The sequence below is a fragment of the Oncorhynchus tshawytscha genome, linkage group LG14 (assembly GCF_018296145.1).
Source record: "Oncorhynchus tshawytscha isolate Ot180627B linkage group LG14, Otsh_v2.0, whole genome shotgun sequence".
Lineage (NCBI taxonomy): Eukaryota > Metazoa > Chordata > Actinopteri > Salmoniformes > Salmonidae > Oncorhynchus > Oncorhynchus tshawytscha.
In genome coordinates, this window is record NC_056442.1 from 42,919,286 (window position 1) to 42,940,026 (window position 20,741).

The following is a 20,741-nucleotide window of genomic DNA, read 5'->3' on the forward strand; positions in this document are numbered from 1 at the left end:
TAAAATCAGCACATATTTAATGAATATATACGAGTGTTCATGTAAAAGCCTCAGCGTGGGTTAAAGATCTGCATAAACGTTCTGTCTGCCATCGTACTGTGATGCTCATTGAAAATGAGTGGAAGGGGTGGCTAGTGTTGCCTCTATGGCACAGTGACCTCACAGTGTGCTCTTGCCAATAGCAATAGTAGCAACCATGCCAACGATTATGTGCAGATGATAAGAGACTTAACACGACATTGTTAGCACTACATTCACCTCGCAAGGGGAAGCAGAGCCTAAACATGCATATTGCTCCCACGAATGCAGTATCAGCAGCCATGCCATAATGCAACACGGTGTGAAGACAATTAAACAAGAATATTAGTTTACACGCATCACCACAGCATTGAATTATGTAAGACACAACAAAATGCAACAGAAGATCAATTAAAAACAGGATCTAATACATGATACTAGAATGAAGCAATCACTACAGTTAGCATACAGTATAATTGCACATGGTAGAATAGTTGTCACTAAAAACTACTAGACTACGAGATGGACCGACAGGGAGCCGACTACCTATGTAGAAGGCATGACGTGATTAGACATGGTTAATAAATACAGGGGCTAAACCTACTGCTGCCTATAAGATGACTAATGTGACTGAAAGACAGCGTAAATGAACCGCTGATACTGTAGTGTCTTGTAGCGGTCTCGTGAACTGCACCACACATAATTGAGTAAGCTACATGAGACCAAATACTATCAAATCGGCGTGATAAGCACCATCTCCTTGCTCATATCAAATTTAACCAACAATGCAGTTTTAAGAAAAACAAGTTTTAAGATTAAATGGACAAGTAAAAAACAACAAATAATTGAAGAGCAGCAGTAAAATAACATTAGCGAGGCTATATACAGGGGGTGCCGGTACAGAGTCAATGTGTGGGGGCACAGGTAAGTTGAGGTAAAGTGACTATGCATAGATGATAATGAACAGAGAAGCAGCAGTGTAAAAGAGGGAGGTGGGGTGGGGGGCAATGCAAATAGTCTGGGTAACCATTTGAATAGCTGTTCAGGAGTCTTATGTCTTGGGGGTAGAAGCTGTTATGGAGCCTTTTGGACCTAGACTTGGCGCTCCAGTACCGCTTGCAGAGAGAACAGTCTATAACTAGGGTGGCTGGAGTCTTTGACAATTTTTAGGGCCTTCCTCTGACACGGTCTGATATGGAGGTCCTGGATGGCAGGAAACTTGGCCCCAGTGATGTCCTGGGCCGTTCGCACTACCCTCTGTAGTGCCTTGCAGTTGGAGGCTTAGCAGTTGCCATACCAGGCAGTGATGCTCTTGATGGTGCAGCTGTACAACTTTTTGAGGATCTGAGGACCCATGCCAAATCTTTTGTCTCCTGAGGGGAATAGAGTTTGTCATGCCCTCTTCACGACTGTCTTGGTGTGCTTGGACAATGTTAGTTTGTTGGTGATGTGGACACCAAAGAATTTGAAGCTCTGTCTGCTCCACTACAGCCCTGTCGATGAGCATGCGCCCATTCTCAGTCTTCCTTTTCCTGTTGTCCATAATCATCTCCTTTTGTCTTGATCACGTTGAGAGAGAGGTTGTTATCCTGGCACCATTCAGCCAGGTCTCTGACCTCCCTAAAGGCTGTCTCATCGTTGTCGGCGATCATGCCTACCACCTGTTGTCGTCAAACTTAATGATGATGTTGTAGTCGTGCCTGGCCATGCAGTCATAAGTGAACAGGGAATACAGGAGGGGACTGAGCACGCACCCCTGAGGGGCCCCCGTGTTGAGTATCAGCGTGGCGGATGTGTTGTTACCTACCCTTAACACCTGGAGGCGGCCCGTCAGGAAGTCCAGGAACCAGTTGCAGAGGGAGGTGTTTAGGCCCAGGGTCCTTAGTGATGAGTTTGAGGGCACTATGGTGTTGAAAGCTGAGCTGTAGTGAATGAATAGCATTCTGACATAAGTGTTCCTTTTGTCTAGGTGGGAATGGGCAGTGTGGATTGCAATAGAGATTGCATCATCTGTGGATCTCATGGGTTGGTATACAAATTGGAGTGGGTCTAGGGTTTCTGGGATGATGGTGTTGATGTGAACCATGACCAGCCTTTCAAAGCACTTCATGGCTACAGACGTGAGTGCTACGGGGCGGTAGTAATTTAGGCAGGTTTCCTTAGTGTTCTTGGGCACAGGGACTATGGTGGTCTGCTTAAAACATGTTGGTATTACAGACTCAGTCAGGGACAGGTTGAAAATGTCAGTGAAAACACTTGTCCGTTGGTCAGCGCATGCTCAGAGTACACGTCCCGGTAATCCGTCTGTGCCTGCAGCCTTGTGAATGTTGACCTGTTTAAAGTTCTAACTCACACTGGCAACAGAGAGCGTGATCATGCAGTCATCAAGAAACATTGCTTCTCACTGTATATCAACACACATTAGGCTAGCGTAGGCTTCTTTCTCCTATATGGATGAGGGCAGATTCTCCGTGATGGGGTGTGTAAACCGAGAGCACAGACTCTGCCTGAAGCTGGCATGGGAACTCTCAAAGTATACAATAGTCCCAAGACTAATCTACTAGCTAGCTAGTTGTACCCACTATTGACTGCCAACAGTAGAGCAGCGACATGGATTGATCCTCAGTCAATGACGTCCCCTCAGCAGGTAGATGTGCTACGTGAGCATATTGAGCGAAGTTCACAGCTTGCGAGCATTTGCTAACAACATTTAATATCAGAAAACAGTAGCATAACGAGTAACTGCTAGCTACAATAAGCATAGTATCAATTCAGTAGCAGGATTTTTTTCACCTTTATTTAACCAGGTAGGCCAGTTGAGAACAAGTTCTCATTTACAACTGCGACCTGGCCAAGATGAAGCAAAGCAGTGCGACTAAAACAACAACAGCGTTACACATGGGATAGACAAACGTACAGTCAATAACACAATAGAAAAATCTGTATGCAGTGTGTGCTAATGAAGTAAGGAGGTAAGGTAATAAATAGGCCATAGTGGCGAAGTAATTACAATTTAGCAATTAAGACTGTGGAGTGATAGATGTGCAGTTGAGGATGTGCAAGTAGAAATACTGGTGTGCAAAAGAGCAGGAAAACAAAAAACAAATATTGGATGAGGTAGGTAGTTGGTTGGATGGGCTATTTACAGATGGGCTATGTCCACTGCAGCAATCGGTAAGCTGCTCTGACAGCTGATGCTTAAAGTTAGTGAGGGAGATATAAGTCTCCATCTTTAGTGATTTTTGCAATTCGTTCCAGTCATTGGCAGCAGAGAACTGGAAGGAAAGGCGGCCAAAGGAGGTGTTGGCTTTGGGGATGACCAGTGAAATATACCTGCTGGAGCGCGTGCTACGTGTGGGAGTTGCTATGGTGACCTGAGCTGAGATAAGGCAGAGCTTTACCTAGCAAATACTTATAGATGACCTGGAGCCAGTGGGTTTGGAGACGAATATGTAGCGAGGACCAACCAACAAGAGCATACAGGTCGCAGTGGTGGGTGGTATATGGAGCTTTAGTGACAAAAGGTATGGCACTGTGATAGACTGCATCCAATTGGTTGAGTAGAGTGTTGGAGGCTATTTTGTAAATGACATCACCGAAGTCGAGGCTCGGTAGGATAGTCAGTTTTACGAGGGTATGTTTAGCAGCATGAATGAAGGAGGCTTTGTTGCGAAATAAGAAGCCAATTCTAGATTTAATTTGGGATTGGAGATGCTTAATATGAGTTTGGAAGGAGAGTTTACAGTCTAGCCAGACACCTAGGTATTTGTAGTTATCCACATATATTCTAAGTCCGAACCGTCCAGAGTAGTGATGCTAGTCGGGCAGGCAGGTTCGGGCAGCGATCGATTGAAGAGCATGCCTTTCGTTGTACTAGCATTTAAGAGCAGTTGGAGGCCTTCGAAGGAGTGTTGTATGGCATTGAAGCTCGTTTGGAGGTTTCTTAAAACTTCTTATGGATGAAATCCCGTTAACGGGATCGATTTGACAACAGCCAGTGAAAGTGCAGGGCGCCAAATTCAAACAGAAATCTCAGAATTAAAATTCCTCAAACATACAAGTATTATACACCATTTAAAAAAAAGTTGTTGTAAATACAGTCACAGTGTCCGATTTCAAAAAGGCTTTACGACGAAAGCATAACATGAGATTATGTTAGGTCAGCACTTAGTCACAGAAAAACACAGCCATTTTTCCAGCCAAAGAGAAGTCACAAAAAGCAGAAATAGAGATCAAATGAATCACTAACCTTTGATGATCTTCATCAGATGACACTCATAGGACTTCATGTTACACAATTACATGTATGTTTTGTTCGATAAAGTTCATATTTATATCCAAAAATCTCAGTTTACATTGGCCCGTTATGTTCAGTAATGTTTTGCTTCCAAAACATCTGGTGATTTTGCAGAGAGCCACATCAAAATACAGAAATACTCATCATAAATGTTGATGAAAATACAAGTGTTATACATGGAATTAAAGATATACTTCTCCTTAATGCAACTGCTCTGTCAGATTTCAAAAAAGCTTTACGGAAAAAGCACACCATGCAATAATCTGAGTACAGCGCTCAGACGCCAAAACAAGCCATACAGATACCCGCCATGTTGTGGAGTCAACAGAAGTCAGAAATAGCATTATAAATATTCACTTACCTTTTATCTTCATCAGAATGCACTCCAAGGAATCCCAGTTCCACAATAAATGTTTGTTTTGTTAGATAAAGTCCATTTATGTCCAAATTACTCCTGTTTTTTTCGCGCGCTTAGTTCACAAATCCAAATTCATGAGGCGCAGGCACAATTAGTCCAGACGAAAAGTCAAAGTTATATTACAGTTCGTAGAAATGTGTTAAACGATGTATAGAATCAATCTTTAGGATGTTTTTAACATAAATCTTCAAAAATATTCCAACCGGACAATTCCTTTGTCTTTAGAAATGAAAAGGAACGCAGCTAGCTCTCACGCACATGACTGAGCTCATGGCATTCTGCCAGACCTCTTAGTCAAACAGCTCTTATTCGCTCTCCCTTCACAGTAGAAGCCTGAAACCATGTTCTAAAGACTGTTGACATCTAGTGGAAGCCTTGAAGTGCAATCGGACCAAATTTCCACTGTATATTGGATAGGCAAAGACTTGAAAACCTACAAACCTCAGATTTTCCACTTCCTGGTTGATTTTTTTCTCAGGTTTTTGCCTGCCATTTGAGTTCACAGACATAATTCAAACAGTTTTAGAAACTCCAGAGTGTTTTCTATGCAAATCTACTAGTAATATGCATATCTTAGCTTCTGGGCCTGAGTAGCAGGCAGTTTACTCTGGGCACCTTATTCATCCAAGCTACTCAATACTGCCCCCCCCCATCCATAAGAAGTTAAGTCGAAAGAAGGGTCACATGTATACTGAATGGTGTTGTCTGCGTAGAGGTGGATCAAATAATCACCCACAGCAAGAGCGACATCATTGATATATAGAGTCTATATCTCCATAGACTTTACAGTGTCCCAAAACTTTTTGGAATTAGTACTGCAGGATGTGAATTTCTGTTTGAAAAAGCTAGACTTTGCTTTCCTAACTGACTGTGTATATTGGTTCCTGTTCTTCTGAGTGTATGTCCAGAATATGCGTGTGCGGACACACACACACACAATATACATTTAGACAAGTAATATACACATAATAAATATTTAAACCAGCATGTTATTTGCAAACTAATTAAATACGTCTCATCTTTAATCTCCATAGATATACTACAGGGAGCAATAAATAAATGTAGAGATATATAAATGAAGAAAGGTTTTGAAAGCAAGGGAGAGAGATATCGAGGTAAAGACAGAGAATCAGGCATTGAGGAGTAGAGAGATAGTCTTTCAACTTTCTATGCTTGTTCCACTTGGGCCTTGGGAGACAGAGGGAATGAGAGGGAGGGAATCTTTGACTCATCTCTCTGTACTCTGAAGATGAGAGACAACTGGTATGTGTGTGTGTGTGTGAGAAGGGATGGGGTCTGGGGGACCGGGGCAATGAAGAATCTTTGAAGCAGACCTTCAAGTCCCCTCGAGTGGAGCACTCTTTTGCTGCATAACCCTGTCTGTTTCTCTGTCCGTCTCCCCTTAATCTTCTGCTCCCTCTAGCCTCTCTCCTTCCCTCATCCGCTCTCTCTTCCCCCCTCCTCTCTGTGTTGTATCTGTACTGTATATGAATATGCCGCATTTTATGGCATACTAATTCTGTGTGTGTGTGTGTATTTAGTACACATCAACACTCACCCCTCTCTGTTTCACTAACATGCTGCTTAAAGGAGCCAAACCTCATTGGAAACAAGGTAAATCATGGCTGGAGTTGAAGGGCAGAATATCCACCATAACTTCCTCCTCTCCTGGACTCCATATCCCATCTTTCTACCACCTGTCCATATTACATCTGTAATCCATCTGTAGTCCCATGCTATACTGTGTTTGTAGAAATTGTATTTCATTCGACCGTACCCTGTGGTTGTTTGGGCAGTGTCACAGATCCAATCTCTCGGTGCCTTCTAGCAAAGTAAAGCAAGTCAATTTTATCAAATCTGATTTTTTTGTAACTTCATTTTATTTGCAGGAATGTTCTCTGCTATTTTGATTGCTGAGAAATATAACCTATGAGAGTTTGTGGTTGCGTATGCCAATTTGATTTAGTTTTTTGCGATTCCACACAAATTACTCCATGCATTTGTTAATTAAAATATTACCTACAAAGTGATCATTTTTAGGAATAAAAGCTTCAGCGCTCAAGCAAAGTTGAAGAAATGTAAATGGTTGCTTACATTATTTGTCCTCATAATTGGAGATAGGCAAACATTTTAACTCTGCATTTCACAAACTCGGTCCTGGGGACCCCAAGGGGTGCATGTTTTGGTTTTCCCCTAGCACTACACAGCTGAATCCAAGCATGCACCTCTTGGGGTCCCCAGGACCGAGTTTGCGAATTAATGAAATGTACCCATTGATTCTTTTAGTATTTGACTTATAAGTGCCTCATGAGCTTAGTTCAAATTTCGCACCTCATCAGAACCCAAAATATAAGCTTGTTACACTCCAATGTTTGTTAACAAAGTAAATGCAAACAAACAATTATAACTTCAAAACATGATATCATGGATGGTCAGTCCTTGCATCCATAGCTCTGTCCATTAGTTTTTGAGTGGATACATTTCTCCAGCCATATCCCTCAGGTTTTTATTGAAGTGTGTGGGGAGACTGCTTTGTTATTGTTTCAACTGCTGATTGACACTTCAACTGTTCATGCCAACCTGTTGAGGTGAAATGGTATGGTGAAATGCATTATGGGTAAAATGTATTTAAACTCTGCATTTCATCCACAACAGCTGTGACTGGTAGGTTGGGCTATACTTGTGCATGCTAATTGCTATCAGTCATTACTGAGGCCTGCCCTGGGGGAGGTCAGTGGGCTGACTTATTGATTTAAATCCAGTTGATATTGCTCTTCGTCCTGTTGACTATTTTGTAAATAATGTAGTAGCCTACTTTGGGTGCTTATTTATTACCCATTTTTTCACATAGTGCCTTCGGAAAGTATTCAGACACCTTGACTTTTTCTACATTACGTTACAGCCTTATTCTAAAATTGATTAAATAAAAGAAATCCTCACCAATCTACACAGAATACCCAATAATGATGAAGCAAAAACAGTTTTTTAAACATTTTGGCAAATGTATTACAAATAAAAAACGGATGCCTTATTTACATAAGTATTCAGATCCTGTGTTATGAGACTCGAAATTGAGCTCCAGTGCATCCTGTTTCCATTGATCTAACTTGATGCGTCTACAACTTGATTGGCGTCCATCTGTGGTAAATTCAATTGCTTGGACATGATTTGGAAAGGCACACACCTGTCTATATAATGTTCCACAGTTGACAGTGCATGTCAGAGAAAAAAACAAGCAATGAGGTCGAAGGAATTGTCCTTAGACCTCTGAGATGACAGGATTGTGTGAGGCACAGATCTGGGCAAGGGTACCAAAACATTAATGCAGCATTGAAGGTCCCAAAGAACACAGTGGCCTCCATCATTCTTAATTGGAAGAAGTTTGGAATCACCAAGACTCTTCCTAGAGCTGGCCGCCCAGCCAAACTGAGCAATCGGGGGAGAAGGGCCTTGGTCAGGGAGGTGACCAAGAACCTGATGGTCACTCTGACAGAGCTCCAGAGTTCCTCTATGGAGATGGGAGAACCTTCCAGAAGGACAGCCATCTCTGCAGCACTCCACCAATCAGGCCTTTATGGTAGTGGCCACTCCTCAGTAAAAGTTACATGACAGCCCGCTTGGAGTTTGCCAAAAGGCACCTAAAGACTCTCAGGCAATGAGAAACAGTATTCTCTGGTCTGATGAAACCAAGATTGAACTCTTTGGCCTGAATGCCAAGCGTCACTTCTGGAGGAAACCTGGCACTATCCCTACGGTGAAGCATGGTGGTGGCAGCATCATGCTGTGGGGATGTTTTTCAGTGGCAGTGACTGGGAGACTAGTCAGAATCGAAGCAAAGATGAATGGAGAAAAGTACAGAGGTCCTTGATGAAAACCTGCTCCAGAGAGCTCAGGACCTCAGACTGGGGCAAAGGTTCACCTTCCAACAGGACAATGACCCTAAGGACACAGCCAAGACAGCGCAGGCGTGGCTTTGGGACAAGTCTCTGAATGTCCTTGAGTGGCCCAGCCAGAGCCCGGACTTGAACCCGATCGAACATCTCTGGAGAGACCTGAAAATAGCTGTGCAACCTGACAGAGCTTGAGATGATCTGCAGAGAAGAATGGGAGAAACTCCCCAAATACAGATGTGCCAAGCTTGTAATGCCATACCCAAGAAGACTCAAGGCTGTAATCGCTGCCAAAGTTGCTTCAACAAAGTATTGAGTAAAGGGTCTGAATACTTATGCAAATGTGATATTTCCTTTTTTTTAATATAAGTTAGCAAAAACTTCAAAAAAACAGTTTTTCCCTTTGTCATTATGGGGCATTGTGTGTAGATTTGATGATGGGAAAAAACGATTTAATCAATTTTAGAATAAGGCTGTAACGTAACAAAATTTGGAAAAGGTCAAGGAGTCTGAATACTTTCCGAAGGCACTGTAAAAGCCCTCACCGTGGACAGAAAAAAGCAACATCCTTGTCTGCCTCCTTCCACACTGCTAAGCCTACATCCCGACAACGGGTGTGTGTGTGTGTGTGTGTGTGTGTGTGTGTGTGTGTGGACACCTCTCCCTATGTGTTAACAGAATGAGTCGAGAAACATTGAGATGTTGGCAGCTGCCTGTGCTGTGGGGGTGGGCTGCTGTTTCGCTGCCCCTATAGGAGGTGAGTGGCACCAACTGGTTGAATCAATGTTGTTTCAGTGTAATTTGTCATCTTATTGGGACGTGGAATCTATTTGATTTGAAAAAAGGCAGCAATGTAAACTGTTTTGAGAGGGAAATTTCAAAAACAGGATTGTCATCATGGTAACCAAATATTAACATTGACACTCTTGTAATGAAGTTTAATTTGTACCTTTAAAACAGTCAGATCTTCAATTTGGTTACTATCAGAAATATATATATACACTGCAGCACCTCCTACTGGACAATTAATATATCTACAGCTGCCCTTTGGTCTACCATCCAGGGTTTTCACATGTCATAGTTAAGCAGGGCTAGGCTGCTTGTCTTTGACTATTACCAATGTGCTTTCGTGAAAATGATTGACAGATCTCCAATGAATAATTAAATAGTCACTGTAGCTATCAGTCATTCCAAGGGGTAGGATTAACCGAGCAAATGAAATGTCACCATGCTATATCACTCATATCATCAATGATGCTATTTAGGTCTGTATACTATTTCGAAAGTCATCAACTATTGTCTCAATTCAACCCAGGATTCAACTAAAAATAGAGTACATAGACCTGTGGTTTCAATCTCTGGTTGATATCAAATGTAATTTAGTGATATTGAATTGTTTGGTTATCAACACAACCAAATATCAACATTTGAAGGTGCTATATCTTCTACTTAGTTCAATCTGTGCCACTGACTTTGAATTCCAGTTTGTCTACAAATGTAATAATTGATATGTTGGATTCATGTCTCCATCTCAACAAAACATCTGTTAAAGAATATAACTAAATCAAACGTGAATTTAAATTGCATTTAAACTTTGGTTTGATTTAGTGATAACACATTGAAATTCAACTAACTTTTGGCAGTCTTTTTGAGTGGGTGAATGTATAGGTTGTAATCTCATTGATCAACGTCTCAAACAAATATGACCCAATTATCCACTTATCCACCAATTATCCACCAAATGATGTGGTGTGCCCAGTGGGATAACACTCACTGACTGATACTGGTTGGGTTGGAGATTGCAAGGTTCACTCCTTCCCCCTTCACTCCCCTGATTGGAGTATAGCTACTTTGTTCATGTTCCTGAGAAATTGATTATGTGTGTGTGTTTTGTAGGTGTGCTGTTCAGTATTGAGGTAACGTCTACGTTCTTTGCGGTGAGGAATTACTGGAGAGGGTTCTTCGCTGCCACCTTCAGTGCCTTCATCTTCAGAGTCCTGGCCGTGTGGAATAGAGACGAGGGTAAGACCGGTCTACATGTATACTGATCAAAAATATCAACGGAACATGTAAAGTGTTTGTTTCATGAGCTGAAATAAAAGATCACCGAAATTTTCAATATGCACAAAACGCTTATTTCTCTCAAATTTGGTGCACAAATTTGTTTTACGTCCCTGTTAGTGAGCTTTTCTCTTTTGCCAAGATAATCCATCCACCTGACAGGTGTGGCATATCAAGAAGCTGATTAAACAGCATGATCATTACAGCCACCTGGACAGCTGATGAAACTGGGTTTGCACAACTGAAGCAATTTCTGCACAAACTGTTTCAGGGAAGCTCATCTGCATGCTTGACGTCCTCACCAGGGTCTTGACCTGTGCAGTTCGATATCATAACCGACTTCAATGGGCAATTGCTCACCTTCGATGGCCACTGGCACTCTAGAGAAGTCTGCTCTTCATGCATGAATCCCGGTTTCAACTTTACCAGACAGATTGCATTGAATGGGCAAGCGGTTTGCTGATGTCAACGTTGTGAACAGAGTGCCCCATATTGGTAGTGGGGTTATGGTATGGGCAGGCATAAGTTACGGACAAGGAACACAATGCGCATTCAAATTGGCATCGTTAAAATGCAAGAGATACCGTGACGAGCTCCTTGGGCCCATTGTTGTGCCATTCCTCCGCCGCCATCACCTCATGTTTCAGCATGATAAAGCACGGCCCCATGTGGAAAGGATCTGTACACAATTCCTGGATGCTGAAAATGTCCCAGTTCTTCCATGGGTGCATATTCACCAGATATGTCACCAATTGGGCATGTTTGGGATGCTCTGGATAAACATGTACGACAGCATGTTCCAGTTCCCACCAATATCCAGCAACTTCACACAGTCATTGATGAGAAGTAGGACAACATTCCACAATCAACAGCCTGATCAACTCTATGCGAAGGAGTTGTCGTGCTGCATGAGGAAAATGGTGGTCACACCAGATACTGACTGGTTTTCTGATCCACGCACCCACCTTTTTTTAAGGTGTCTGTGACAAACAGATGCATATCTGTGTTCCCAGTCATGTGAAATCTGTAGCTTACTTTTGATTTCACCTCATTTTAACATTCTGTCATAAAGGGCACATGTCCAACTTCATAAACTAGTTTTCCCATCTCAGGAGGTTAAATGAAAAATTAGTAAATTATGTGCCTATAAAGTGTCAAATAAAGAAATAAAGTAGCAGGGTTGTTAAATCGGGCATAAATCCTCTTGTGACATTGTGTGCAAGCGTCACAAAATAGTTCTACCCTGTCTATGTATGGGTAACAGGTTGTCGTGTTATGTTCGACCTGCTAGGTTTTCCACCACAAAACACCAGAAAATGGCCAAAAAGAGTACAACCAGCTAACCTGCTTTTACTCCAAGGTTTGACTATTGGATATGAAATGTTTCCGTTCACGTTACAGGTTGGACATTCAAATGAGGCACAGACGTAAATGAATAACATTAAATAAATAATAATGTTCAGAACTGAATTTGTCAAAGCAACAGTATAATTAGGGCTTTACAATGATGGTGAAAATTGAGAAATTTCGGGGTTAAGTGGGTTAAAATCTTCCAAGAAGTCAGAGGGTGCACGGAGGGACATATCAAAATGCTGTTTTGGCCCTTTAGCAAGACTTTACTCATATTAAAAATCTGATTTATAGAATTATCCATGTGGTCTATATTTAAGGGCACTTCATTAAATATAACAGGCTTTTAAAATTCAATATTGGTGCACAATTTCTACTTAAATATTCAAGAGACGTAAAAGGCACTCGTTTCGTGGAATGACCAATATGCTCAATTGCCCCAATCAAACATTGAGGTAAGGTCTGTACTGTGTATATAGCCCCTTAAAAACATTTTGATAATGATGAATCACACTATATTTCTTTCTCCATCCCTCCCTCCTACACAGAGACCATCACAGCTCTGTTTAAAACCCGTTTCCGTCTGGACTTCCCCTTTGACCTCCAGGAGCTCCCAGCCTTCGCTGTCATTGGGTGAGTCTAAGTTGTCCTCAATTAGCCAGTGAGCTCTTTGTTGCCTCTGTTAGCCAGTGGGCTCTTTGTTGCCTCTTTTAGCCAGTGAACTCTTTGTTGCCTCTGTTAGCCAGTGAGCTCTTTGTTGCCTCTGTTAGCCAGTGAGCTCTTTGTTGCCTCTGTTAGCCAGTGAGCTCTTTGTTGCCTCTGTTAGCCAGTGAGCTCTTTGTTGCCTCTGTTAGCCAGTGAGCTCTTTGTTGCCTCTGTTAGCCAGTGAGCTCTTTGTTGCCTCTGGTAGCCAGTGAGCTCTTTGTTGCCTCTGGTAGCCAGTGAGCTCTTTGTTGCCTCTGTTAGCCAGTGAGCTCTTCGTTGCCTCTGTTAGCCAGTGAAAGCTGGTGTGAGTGTATAGGAGGATAGCCTCCTGACGTTAGTCACCTAACATGGATAATTCAGCCAGTGAGGTGGTGCATTTAGGACGTCTTATTTTAGCTTGCTGTTACCGTAGTAGCGTAGCCTCCGGGCTTACCACAGAACTGAATTAGACCAGAGCCTCTCAGGGGAGAGGGAGTGGGAGAGAGAGAGGGGGCTGCTGGGGAGATAGAGAGAACGAGGAGCTCCCCTCTATCTCTCTATTTCCATCTCAGATGAAAGAACAGCCCTGTGCTTAACTCTGCGTGGGCTCCCAAAGAGAAGAAAATCCCCCCTTTTTTTCTCCCTTTTGTCTGGAGGATGTCCTCCCACTTGGGATCTGAGCAGAACATAATCGAACAAAACACTGTTTCCAGAGAACAGCAGTCTTATCACACTTTTAGAGAGACTTTGTGTGTCTGTATGCCCCTGTATGTGTTTATTTCAGTACTCTCTCCCTCTCAGATGTCTTATGGGGAAAATCGGTCAGTGTTTCAGTTAACTCGGACAGCGCGAGAGCGGGGAAGTTTGTCGTCTCTGCTACATGCTAGCTGGGGCAAACCTTTGTATAGTACACCGCTTCTAGCCTCTGGATTTATGTTTCAAACTTTAACTGGTACCCATGTGGTGTTCTGAGAATATACACACACACATTCATACATATGTTTCAGACAATGGCTTTAAAACGTGTACAAATGATTCTACCTCATCTATTCATCATTTATTCAGGAGTATTTGACAGAATTAATTATGCAGGAACATGAATTTATGAGCATTCATATACTTGGCTGTAGCTGAGGGGGAACTTTGGAAAGTACTTCTTAAAGGGCCTTGCTTGGTTCTGGTGGGTGGAGAAACTCAGTATCTCTCTCCTACTACCTCTTACACAAAGTGTACACATACTTGGTTCTTATTTAAAACACAAGCTTATATACATAAACCTGTAAACATTTCTCCAACTAATTTTCTGTTTTTAAATCTCCCTGTCCCTCTTTTCTCCATTGCCCCCCTCCCTCTGCTTCCTCTCCTCTCTCAACCCTCCATCCTCTCCCCCTCCACAGTATTGCCAGTGGTTTTGGCGGGGCATTGTTTGTCTACCTGAACAGATTGATAGTGCAGTTCATCAGGAAACAGAAGACCATCAACAAGTTCCTCATGAAGAAGTAAGTCATGATGTCATCATCGTCAGACAGCAACCCCTACTGGGTCCCAGAGAGTCCCTGTATCCTACTGTCACACACACAGATAGATTATGCTGTGAAAGCAGCTCCTTTGATGCAGATCTCTCCACAGCAGAGATAAATGAAGACATTCATCTTGACAAGTGTTTATTAATGAATGGTGTTTACTCATCTCCCTACCAGACTGATGAATTAACAATCCTCAGACTTCTAAATTAATGTAATGTTCTGTATATCACTCAGCCATGTAAAGGGTTTGTGGACAGTTTGGTTTTGAAGAATAAACAGTAATGACTAAACACCCTCTTGCCTCCTCCTTTCACACTCCCATTTTTCTCTTCTCTCCCCCTCCCCCTCCCTCCTATTCTACTCTCCCCTCACCCACCCTCCCTCCCTCCTACTCTCTTCTCCCTCTCACCCTCCCTCTTTTCTCTTCTCACCCTCCCTCCCTCTCTCCTACTCCCCTCTCACCCTCCCTCTTTTCTCTCTCCTCTTCTCTCAGGCGTCTTCTGTACCCAGCCCTGGTCACTCTGCTGGTGTCTACGCTAACCTTTCCCCCTGGCTTCGGACAGTTCATGGCAGGCAAGGTTAGTTCCTCTAAGCCACACCATGGCCGGTGGGGTCTGGTTATAATCTCACAGGAAAATCAGAGGGAGAGGAGAGTCAGGAGAGCGAGCCCCAGTCTCTCTAATGCCATTTCATTATTCCTTTCCTCCATCTCCAATCCTATTTCTCTCTGTAATGAGAGGGTGAGTCAGACTCTTGGTGTATTTCTGCCACAATAAGTTGTTGATTCCAAAATCACCCCCTAGCACCTACCCCATGGCACTTCATGTAGATTGGGATAGCACTAATGTAATAGCTTCTCCTTGCCCTCTGAAAGGAATAATTTGTGCTGTGTTGCTTATACCTATCCAATCATATCTTTCATATCTGCTTCAATGCTTTGGGTAGGAGCTTGGGACCAATATGGGATATATATATAGTACCAGTCAAGTTTCAATACATCTACTCATTCAAGGGTTTTTCTTTATTTTGACTTTCTTCATTGTAGAATAGTAGTGAAGACATCAAAACTATGAAATAACACACAGGGAATCATGTAGTATGAAAAACAGTGTTTAACAAATCAAAATATATGTTACATTTGAGATTCTTCAAAGTAGCCAACCTTTGCCTTGATGACAGCTTTGCACACTTTTGGCAGTTTCCAAAGGTGCTTCAACAAAGTACTGAGTAAAGGGTCTGAATACTTAATTTTGAATTCGGGAGGTTACATACAATAAGGTTGAAGTCATTAAAACTTGTTTTCCAACCACTCCACAAGTTTCTTGTTAACAAACTATAGTTTTGGGAAGTCAGTTAGAACATCTACTTTGTGCATGACACAAGTCATTTTTCCAACAATTGTTTACAGACAGATTATTTCACTTATAATTCACTGTATCACAATTCCAGTGGGTCAGACGTTTACATACACTAAGTTAACTGTGCCTTTAAACAGCTTGGGAAATATCAGAAAATTATGTTATGGCTTTAAAAGCTTCTGATAGGCTAATTGACATCATTTGAGTAAATTGGAGGTGTACCTGTAGCTGTATTTCAAGGCCTACCTTCAAACTCCAAAATCATTGGTAAATCAAAAGAAATAAGCCAAGACCTCAGAAAAGAAATGTAGACCTCCACAAGTCTGGTTCATCCTTGGAAGCAATTTCCAAACACCTGAAGGTACCACGTTCATCTGTACAAACAATAGTACGCAAGTATAAACACCATGGGACTACGCAGCCGTCATACCAATCAGGAAGGAGACTCATTCTGTCTCCTAGAGGTGAACGTACTTTGCTGCGAAAAGTGCAAATCATTCCCAGAACAACAGCAAAAGACCTTTTTTAAAATGTTTTATTTGTATTTATTTATCCATTATATTACCAGGTAAGTTGACTGAGAACACGTTCTCATTTGCAGCAACGACCTGGGGAATAGTTACAGGGGAGAGGAGGGGGATGAATGAGCCAGTTGTAAACTGGGGATTATTAGGTGACCGTGATGGTTTGAGGGCCAGATTGGGAATTTAGCCAGGACACCGGGGTTAACACCCCTACTCTTACGATAAGTGCCATGGGATCTTTAATGACCTCAGAGAGTCAGGACACCCGTTTAACGTCCCATACAAAAGACGGCACCCTACACAGGGCAGTGTCCCCAATCACTTTGGGCATTGGGATATTTTTTTGGACCAGAGGAAAGAGTGCCTCCTACTGGCCCTCCAACACTTCCAGCAGCATCTGGTGTCTTATCCAGGAACTGACCAGGACCAACCCTGCTTAGCTTCAGAAGCAAGCCAGCAGTGGTATGCAGGGTGGTATGCTGCTGGCAAAGATGCTGGAGGAAACGGGTACAAAAGTATCTACATCCACAGTAAAACAAGTCCTAAATCGACATAACCTGAAAGGCCGCCAAGCAAGGAAGAAGCCACTGCTCCAAAACCGCCATAAAAAAGCCAAACTACGGTTTGCAACTGCACATGGGGACAAAGATCGTACTTTTTGGACATGTCCTCTGGTCTGACGAAACAAAAATAAAACTGTTTGGCCATAATGACCATCGTTATGTTTGAAGGAAAAAGGGGGAGGCTTGCAAGCAGAAGAACACCATCCCAACCGTGAAGCACGGGGGTGGCAGCATCATGTTGTGGGGGTGCTTTGCTGCAGGAGGGACTGGTGCACCTCACAAAATAGATGGCATCATGAGGAGGAGATTTATGTGGATATATTGAAGCAACATCTCAAGACATCAGTCAGGAAGTTAAAGCTTGGTCGCTAATGGGTCTTCCAAATGGACAATGACCCCAAGCATACTTCCAAAGTTGTGGCAAAATGGCTTAAGGACAACAAAGTCAAGGTATTGCAGTGTCCGTCACAAAGCCCTGGCTTCAATCCTATAGAATATTTTGGGGCTGAACTGAAAAAGTGTGTGCGAGCAAGGAGGCCTTACAAACCTGACTCAGTTACACCAGCTCTGTCAGGAGGAATGGGCCAAAATTCACCCAACTTATTGTGGGAAGCATGTGGAAGGCTACCCGAAACGTTTGATCCAAGTTAAACAATTTAAAGGCAATGCTACCGAATACTAATTGAGTGTATGTAAACTTCTGACCCACTGGGAATGTGATGAAATAAATAGTTCTCTCTAATATTATTCTGACATTTCACATTCTTAAAACAAAGTGGTGATCCTGACTGACCTAAGAGGGAATTTTTACTAGGATTAAATGTCAGGAATTGTGAAACTGAGTTTAAGTGTATTTGGCCAAGGTGTGTATAACTTCCGACTTCAACTGTATGTAAATGTGATATTGTGATACATTTGCAAAATTTTCTAAAACCAATAAAAAAATTAAAAACATAATTATGGGATATTGTGTGTAGGTTGAGGGTCAGAAAACAATTTGATTCATTTTAGAATAGGGCTGTAACATTACAAAATGTTGAAAAAGTGAAGGGGTCTGAATACTTTTTCCGAATGCACTGTAATGTCACTTCCTGTTTCCCCCATGCAGCTTACCCAGAAGGAGTCTCTGGTGACGTTGCTAGATAACAGGACATGGGCCAAGCAGGGCATAGCCGAGGGGTTTGACTACATCGGCAACTCCCAGGCCTGGAATCACCCCCAGGTCAACGTCTTTGTTACCCTCGTCCTCTTCATCGTCATGAAGGTAGGCACACCATCATCCACTTTGTTCTCATCTCTCCTCTTCTTTATAATCACCAGTTCTTTTTTAATTCCCTGTTACTTTTCTCCTTCCCTACTACATGTGGCGTGTCTCAATAGTCTGAAGTAACGTCCTTCCCACTGACATGACAGGTGACGGTAATATAGTCCCAGCCCAGTGTTGTATGAGGGCTAGGCTTGTGGCGTATTGAAACCCAGCCCAGTGTATTGAGGGCAGGTGAAGCAGCATGTTATTACCTTGTTGGGATTTGATTAGGTTTTTATGTAACCTTTGTTTATCCAGGTTGTTCCATCTAGCATCTCAAATGAAATGTCCCCTTTTAAAAAGAGAACCGCAGAACTGCTGTTGTAAATCTTGTTTGCTCGCTGTCGTGTGTATGTGAGAGAGAGAGAGAGGAAATAAGCTGTGTGTCGAGTAAACCAAGTGTGTAATGCAGTTAAAGCCCCTGGATAGCGAGGAACCACAGAGGGATGGAGAGAGACAAAAGTGTGTGGGTGTGGAGAGGGACTGCTGGGAGTGCTAGAGCAGTAAAGTTATATAAGCGTTAGATATTGAGTGTGATGATCTTGCTGTAATAGAAGAGAAATACTCTACACTCTCTTTCTCTCCTTTGGTTTCTTGCTCATCCTAGCTCTCTCTTTTTTTGCCTTTTGTCTCTCCCAAAATCAGAAAAGAAAACGTCATTATACTTTGTGGAACAGTGAGACCAATCTACTCTACTTTATATTAATCTACTCCACTCGAACCAATTCTCTTTCTCTCTCTCCACTTCACCCCGGTCCCTCGTCCTGTTTCTCATTGATGGTGTATCCTCTTCTTTCTCATCCTGATATCAGACACCTTTACTGTCCCCCCTCTGATGGTGCTGCCCCCCCCTCCTTTCCTTCAACGTCACTCCCAAGGGTGTAACTCGGTCATTCTAACTTCCTGTGTGTGTATGTGGCCCGCTACTGTATATGGGACAGTATTTCTGCTCTATTTTTTGACGTTGTCACTAACTTTGTGTGTGTGCCCACTGTCCTCAATAGAGGGAGCATTTTTGGCCTTACAGGCATATGTAGTCAACTTCACATAGTTGCTGTTTTACAGAACTTAGACGCACACACGCGCACGCACACACACTAACTCGGGCATACACAAAGCGTCTGCTGGGATGATGTCTAATTTCATTGTGTTATTTAAAGAGCTCAGAATTGTAGTTTCTCCCACGCTATGCAAATGGCCCAAGCTTTTATTAGACAGTTCAATGGATAGATTTTCTCCTCTATATGATATTCCCTATAGCAGACTGACCGTTTTTAGCTGGCACACTGCATTAAGACAATGTTTTGACTCCTATAGTTCTACTCCAGCCCTCTGTTGGACTGTGGTGGCAGCCCAGTAATTGGAGTGGGAATAGGAGTAGGGCCCTTGGAGGCCCCTGGGGGGGCCAGGTGATAGACTGTCCTCTGGTTCTGACACACACGCACCCTTCTGATGACTGACACATTAAATGGAGTATAAATGTCCCTGCTACTGCGTCAGAACTTTTCCCCTTGACCCCACTTTCCTCCCCATCCCTCTTTCTCCTTCTCTCTTTCTGTCAGTCATTTCCCCCTCTTTTTTTATTCTGCTACATCTGTTTCCCTCTGATTCCCCTATTTCTTTTTTCCGTCCATCTCCTCTACTCCCTCGGCTCTCTTCCTCTTTCCCTTCCTTTTCTCTTCAGTCCTGTTTTTCACCTCCTTTATCTCTCCCTCTCTCACATCTAGCACTCCCACCCCTCTCTGTGGGATAAAATGAACTGTCAATGACGGTTCAGCTGACGTCTTGTTCACATACAGTATGGGAATGCTGGAGCAGGTGTGAGCCCTCAGGAAGAAGTGTGTGTGTTCTCCAGCTCTGCCTCCCTATAAACCTTATAAACCGCTCCATTACCATACAAACCTCAATCTCTCTTTTACAGGAGATGACACTTTTTACCTGTGGCCCTGTGTGGCTTTTACTTTTACTGTGTGTCTGTGCATTTGCCTGAGAAAGAGAGCAAGATAAGTGACAGAGGAGAACAGCGTTGGAGACCTGGAGGAAGCAAGAGTCAAAAGAAACTAGGAATAGTGACGTATGAAGGAGGAATAGGAGATGACTATAGCTGCTATGCGGTAGAATGTTACAGGAAGGATGTTGATAGGGTGGATGTTACAGTAGGATGTTGATGGCGTAGATGTTTCTGTTGTTTTGCAGTGATTGCATCAGCTATTTTATGACCACCTTCTGCTGTAATTCTGTAAAGGTTATTGGTTCTGGCACAGAAGGTCAGTATTCAGGGATTCTGTGATTTGGGATAACGTTGTGTGTTTGCGTGTGTGTGATTGCGCGTGTTTGGTAGTTGAAGTCCCCTCTTGCAGCATCCCAAGGTTCCCCTGGTCTGAAAGTCGTATCTGAGGTATAGTAGGTGATATTCTACAGTGCTCGGAGGCCATGATGATACATTAATAATGAAGCCGTATGTCTGCTCATACCTGCGTGAGTCAGTAAGAGCATTGCTTAGGCAACACCGTGACCGGAAGGAAAGAACCCAGGGTGACTGTCACTGGGCAGGAAGTCAACGTCACCACTGCCAGTCACCATGGGAATAGCTGCCCTGCCTGCTGCCACTGAAGGGGAAGTGATGTCATTACACGCTGCCAACATTATTTGCGTCTCACCTGTGTGTGTTCCTGTAAGACAGAGGGGACTAATTACTAAAGAAGTAGAGCTTACCACGTCCAAATAATAATGTTATATCAAACAC

General features: G+C 42.8%; 1 protein-coding gene across 2 annotated transcripts in view; it reads left to right on the plus strand.

Annotated features, from left to right (window-relative positions):
* The window catches only part of LOC112267238 (chloride channel protein 2), a 464,010-nt gene that overhangs the window by 382,787 nt on the left and 60,482 nt on the right, over window positions 1-20,741 (plus strand). For both annotated transcript variants that reach the window (XM_042297555.1, XM_042297556.1), the window contains exons 7-12: window positions 9,302-9,380; window positions 10,520-10,645; window positions 12,583-12,667; window positions 14,116-14,217; window positions 14,738-14,822; window positions 17,798-17,953. In XM_042297555.1, the coding sequence (XP_042153489.1) occupies window positions 9,302-9,380; window positions 10,520-10,645; window positions 12,583-12,667; window positions 14,116-14,217; window positions 14,738-14,822; window positions 17,798-17,953 (633 nt within the window). The remainder of the gene's footprint in view (window positions 1-9,301; window positions 9,381-10,519; window positions 10,646-12,582; window positions 12,668-14,115; window positions 14,218-14,737; window positions 14,823-17,797; window positions 17,954-20,741) is intronic.